The following is a 5,754-nucleotide window of genomic DNA, read 5'->3' on the forward strand; positions in this document are numbered from 1 at the left end:
ATTCCTAGGCAAATCCTAGTGTCCGGCTGGGCTTAGAGCCAGGGAGACACCAGCTGGGGTAGCTAAGGGAGTGCTTGTGCCATTCCTCCCCCAACCCTAGACAGTGCAGCTCAAGGCAATGAAAGTGACTCCCTCCTTCTGTTTAAGGAGAGGAGACTGAAGAGTAAGCAGGACTTTGTCTTGCATCTTGGATACCAGCTCAGCTACAGTAGGACAGGGCATTGGACAGAGTTGTGAGGCCCCCATTCTGGGCCCTAACTCCTGAATGACATTTCTAGATACATACTGGGCCAAAAGGGAACCCAGTGCCTTGAAGGGAAGGACCCAGTCCTGCAGGATTCATCATGTGCTGACTAAAGAGCCCTTAGGCCCTGAATAACCAGCAGTAATATGCAGGGAGTATGCTGTGGGCCTGGAGCTCTGAGATGTACTGGCTTCAGGTGTGACCCAGCACATTCCCAGCTGTGACAGCTAAGGTGAAAGACTCCTTCTGTTTGAGAAAAGTAGAGGGAAAAGTAAAGGAGACTTTGCCTTGAACTTTAGGTACCAGCTCAGCTACAATGAGGTAGAACAACATGCAGGCTCTTGGGTTCCCTGAGTCCAGGCCTAGGCTCTTGGACAGCATTTCTGGACCTGCCCTGGGCCAGAGGGGAGCCCAATGCTTGAAGGGTGAGTCCCAGGCCAGGCAGCATTCACCAAAAGCTGACAGAAGAGCCCTTGGGCTTTACTTGAATACCAGTCAGAATGGCTATTATTAAAAAGTCAAAGGCTGGGCATGGTGGCTCACGCCTGTAATCCCAGCACTTTGAGAGGCTGAGGCAGGCGGATCACCTGAGGTCGGGAGTTCCAGACCAGCCTGACCAACATGGAGAAACCCTGTCTCTATTAAATTACGAAATTAGCTGGACGTGGTGGCACATGCCTGCAATCCCAGATACTCGGGAGGCTGAGGCAGGAGAATCACTTGAACTTGGGAGGTGGAGGTTGCAGTGAGCCAAGATCGCACATTGCACTCCAGCCTGGGCAACAAGAGCGAAACTCCATCTCAAAAAAAAAAAAAAAAAAAAAAGCTTCTGCACAGCAAAGGAAACAATCAACAAAGTGAAGAGACAATACACAGAATGGGAAAAAATACATTTGCTAACTACTCATCTGACAAGGGAATTAATTAATAACCAGAATAAACAAGGAGCTCAAACAACTGTATTGGAAAAAAATCTAATACTCCAATCAAAAAATGGGCAAAAGATTTGAATAGGCATTTCTCAAAAGAAGACATACAAATGACAAACAGGCATATGAAAAGGTGCTCAATATCACTGACCATCAGAGAAATGCAAATCAAAACTATACTGAGATATTATCTCACTTCAGTTAAAATGGCTTTTACCCAGGCAGAACCAAGACTGCTATGGTTGCTGTTTGCGGTGGTCTAGGGAGGAAGAAGTTGACACACCTGGTAATGGCTGCTGTCAGCCTTACACATCCCGGGACTCCCATGGTGCTTTCGAGAAGGGGTTATTCACAATATAAACAGGTATCCAGCATTGAGGACCTGCCCACTCCAATGGAAAACCCTTATAAAGAATCTCTTAAGAAGTGTGTCTTGTGTGGAAAGCATGTAAATTATAAGAATGCACAGCTTTTGTCCCAGTTTGTTTCTCCATTTACTGGATGCATTTATGGAAGGCACGTTACAGGTCTTTGTGGGAAGAAACAGAAAGAAATCACAAAAGCAATTAAGAGAGCTCAAATAATGGGGTTTATGCCAGTTACATACAAAGATCCTGCATATCTCAGGGATCCTAAAGTTTGTAACATCAGATATCAGGAATAAATTCTATCACATTACCACCAATAAACTTATTTTACAGTAAAAAAATAAAAAGGCTTTTATCCAAAAGTCAGGCAATAACAAATGCTGGTGAGGTTGTGGAGAAAAGGGAACACTAATACACTGTTGGTGGGAATGTAAATTAGTACAACTACTAAGGAGAACAGTTTGGAGGTTTCTCAATAAAACTAAAAATAGAGCTGCCATGATCCAGCAATCTTACTGCTGGGTCTATACCCAAAAGAAAGGAAATCAGTATATTAAAGACTTATGTGCACTCTCATGCTTGTTGCAGCACTGTTTACAATAGCTAAGATTTGGAAACAACCTAAGTATCCATCAACAGATGAATGGATAAAGAGAATGTGAGCCGGGCGCTGTGGCTCATGCCTCTAATCTCAGCACTTTGGGAGGCTAAGGCGAGCGGATCACCCGAGGTCAGGGGTTTGGGACCAGCCTGGCCAACATGGTGAAACCCAGTCTCCACTGAAAATATAAAAATAGGCCAGACGTGGTGGCGGGCACCTGTAATCCCAGCTACTCGGGAGGCTGAGGCAGGAGAATTGCTTGAACCCGGGAGGCAGAGGTTGCAGTGAGCAGAGAGCGAGCCACTGCACTCCAGCCTGGGCAACAGGGTGAGACTCTGGCTCAAAAGAAAAAAAAGAAAATATGGTACTTATACACAATGGAGTACTATTCAGCCATAAAAAGAATGAATTCCTTGAGACATAACTTTAGGTTGTTTATTTGTGATCATTCTTCTTTTTGTTTTTTTGTTTGTTTGTTTGTTTTGTTTTTCTGAGACGGAGTTTCACTCTTGTTGCCCAGGCTGGAGTGCAATGGCGTCATCTCAGCTCACTGCAGCCTCCACCTCCCAGGTTCAAGCAATTCTCCTGCCTCAGCCTCCAGAGTAGCTGGGATTACAGGCATGTGCCACCACACCCGGCTAATTTTGTATTTTTAGTAGAGATGGCGTTTCTCCATGTTGGTCAGGCTGGTCTCGAACTCCCGACCTCAGGTGATCTGCTCACCTCGTCCTCCCAAAGTGCTGGGATTACAGGCATGAGACACCGCACCTGGCTAATCATTCTTCTTTTTGAATGTAGGTGTTTATTGCTATAAAATTTCCTCTTTGCTGAATCCCATAAGTTTTGTTATGTTTTGTTTCCATTTTTGTTTGTCTCAAGATATTTTTAAATTTTGTCTTTATTTATTGACCAATTGGTTGTTTAGGAACATGTTGTTTAATTTTCATTTATTTGTGAATTTCCCAAAATTCTTTTTATTATTTATTTCTAGTTTCATACCTTTCTGGTTGAAAAAGACACTTGATAGTATTTCAATCTAATTAAATTTGTTAAGACTTGTTTTGGCCAGATGCGGTGGCTCACGCCTGTAATCCCAGCACTTTGGGAGGCCGAGGCGGGTGGATCACCTGAGGTCAGGAGTTCAAGACCAGCCTGACCAACATGGAGAAACCTCATCTCTACTAAAAATACAAAAATCAGCCGGGCCTAGTGGCGCATGCCTGTAATCCTAGCTACTTGTGAGTCTCGTGCAGGAGAATTGCTTGAACCCAGGAGGCGGAGGTTGCAGTGAGCCAAGATCATGCCATCGCACTCCAGCCTGGGCAACAAGAGCGAAACTCCATCTCAAAAAAAAAAAAAAGACTTGTTTTGTGACCTAACGTATGCTGTACCCTGGAGAATGTTTTGTGTGCTCTTGAGAAGAATGTGTATTCTGTTGCTATTGAATGGAATGTTTTTTATATGTCTGCTATGTCCATTTGGTCTAAAGTGTATTTCAAGTCTAACATTCCCTTATTAATTTCCTGACTTGATGATCTGTCCATTGTTGAAAGTAGGATATTGAAGTTTCCTAATATTATTATATTATAGTCTATCTCTGTCTTTGGATCTATTAACATTAGCTTTATATATGTAGGTGCTCCAATGTTGTATGCATATATATTTAAAATTGTTATATCTTCTTGATAAATTGTTTCCTTTATCATTATATAACGACCCTCTTAGTCTCTGTATTAGTCCATTCTCATATTGCTATACAGAAATACCTGAGACTGGGTAATCTATAAAGAAAAGAGGTTTAATTGGCTCACAGTTCTGCAGGCTGTACAGGATGCATGCTGCTGGCATCTGCTTGGCTTCTGGGGAGACCTCAGGAAACTTACAATCATGGCAGAAGGCTAAGGCAGAGCAGTCATGTCACCAGAGCAAGAGCAAGAGCAAGAGAGAGAGGGCCAGAGGTGCCACACACTTTTAAACAACCAGATCTCACAAGAACCCACTCACTATCACAAGGACAGTATCAAGGGGGATGGTGCAAAACCATTCATGAGAAATCCTCTGCCATGATCCAAAAACCTCCCATTAGGCCGCACCTCCAACATTAGGGATTACAATTCAACATGAGATTTGGTGGGGACACAGATCCAAACAATATCAGTCTTGTTTTAGTTTTTGACCTAAAGTTTATTTTTTCTTAAATAAGTATCACTACCCCTGTTCTCTTTTGGTTTTCATTTGCATAGAATGTCTTTTCCCATCCTTTCACTTTCAATCCATGTGTGACCTTAAAAGTTAAGTGAGTCTCTTCTAGGGAACACATAGTTGGGTCTTGTTTTTTATTCATTCAGTCACTCTATGCCTTTTGATTGGAGAATTTAATCAAGATAATTATTGATAGATAAGAACTTCTACTGCTATTTTGTTGTTTTTCTGTTTTTTGTTTTTGTTTTTGTTTTTTTCTGAGACAGAATTTTGCTCTTGTTGCTCAGGCTGGAGTGCAATGGCACTATATCAGCTCACTGCAACCTCCGCCTCCCAGGTTCAAGCGATTCTCCTGCCTCAGCCTCCCTAGTAGCTGGGATTGCAGGCACCCACCACCACGCCTGGCTAACTTTTGTATTTTTAGTAGATAATGGATTTTGCCATGTTGGCCAGGCTGGTCTCAAACTCCTGACCTCAGGTGATCCGCCTGCCTTGGCCTCCCAAAATGCTGGGATTACAGGCATGAGCCACCGTGCCTGGCCTTTCTGGTTATTTTATAGAGCCTTTGTTCTTTTCTTTCTCTTGCTGTCTTCCTTTATGATTAGATTATTTTCTCTAGTAGTATACTTTGATTACTTACTTTTTATCATTGTATATCTACTATAGGTTTCTGTTTTGTGGTTACCATGAGGCTTACATAAAACATCTTACAGATGGAACAAGCTAGTTTGAGCTGATAACAACTTAACTTTGATCACATTAAACAATTGTAAACTTTAACTCCACCCTGCACACATTTTATGTGTACAATGATACAATTTACGTCTTTTATATTGTATATCCATTAACAAATTATTGTAGCTATTATGTTTTTAAGCTTTAAAAACACTGATCATATTTCAGATTATTGCACACTGAGATGGTCTTTCTGCCAGCACTTCATGGTTACACCGTATCATTTGCAACTGTGCTTTTGTATGGCTTTTTAAAAAAGTTTTATTTTATTTTTAATTTCCAATAATAATTGTATGTACTTATGGGGTACAATGTAATGTTTTGATACTTGTATACATGTGGAATAATCAAATCAGGCTAATTAGTATATACATCACATCAAATATTTATTATTTCTTTGTGGGAAGAAGATTGATTGATTGATTGAGACAGGGTCTTACTATGTTGCCCAGGCTGGTCTCAAAGTCCTCAACTCAAGTGATCCTCCCACCTCAGCTTCTCAAAGCACTGGGATTACAGGCCTGAGCCACCATGCTTGGCTGAAAGAACATTTTAAAATCTTCTCTTTTAGCTATTCTAAAATATACATTAGTATTAACTATAGTCCCCGTGCTGTGCAATGGCACGCCAGAACTTATTAGTCTAACTGTAACATTGTAACCATTGACCAACATC

The 5,754-nt window shown here is 41.6% G+C and overlaps 1 protein-coding gene across 4 annotated transcripts; it reads left to right on the plus strand.

Moving 5' to 3' along the window:
* Positions 1-416: 416 nt before the first annotated feature.
* Positions 417-1,876, plus strand: LOC100972738 (small ribosomal subunit protein bS18m-like). Of its 4 annotated transcripts, none has more exons than XM_034950424.3 (2): positions 417-1,657; positions 1,701-1,876. In XM_034950424.3, exons 1-2 carry the CDS (start codon positions 1,412-1,414, stop codon positions 1,755-1,757), a joined length of 303 nt encoding a protein of 100 aa, XP_034806315.1. In that variant the 5' UTR covers positions 417-1,411; the 3' UTR covers positions 1,758-1,876. The 4 variants fall into 4 exon arrangements, with proteins under 4 accessions (XP_034806315.1, XP_034806316.1, XP_034806314.1 ...); XM_034950425.3 differs by having other exon boundaries at positions 417-1,557; positions 1,700-1,876; XM_034950423.3 differs by having other exon boundaries at positions 1,397-1,557; positions 1,642-1,876.
* Positions 1,877-5,754: the final 3,878 nt, after the last annotated feature.

Source organism: Pan paniscus, chromosome X, assembly GCF_029289425.2.
Source record: "Pan paniscus chromosome X, NHGRI_mPanPan1-v2.0_pri, whole genome shotgun sequence".
NCBI classification, from domain to species: Eukaryota; Metazoa; Chordata; class Mammalia; order Primates; family Hominidae; genus Pan; species Pan paniscus.

What these genes read in the sequence shown, in the direction of transcription:
- LOC100972738 (XM_063601655.1), top strand. Translation starts at nt 1,412, where the DNA reads ATGGTTGCTGTTTGCGGTGGTCTAGGGAGGAAGAAGTTGACACACCTG.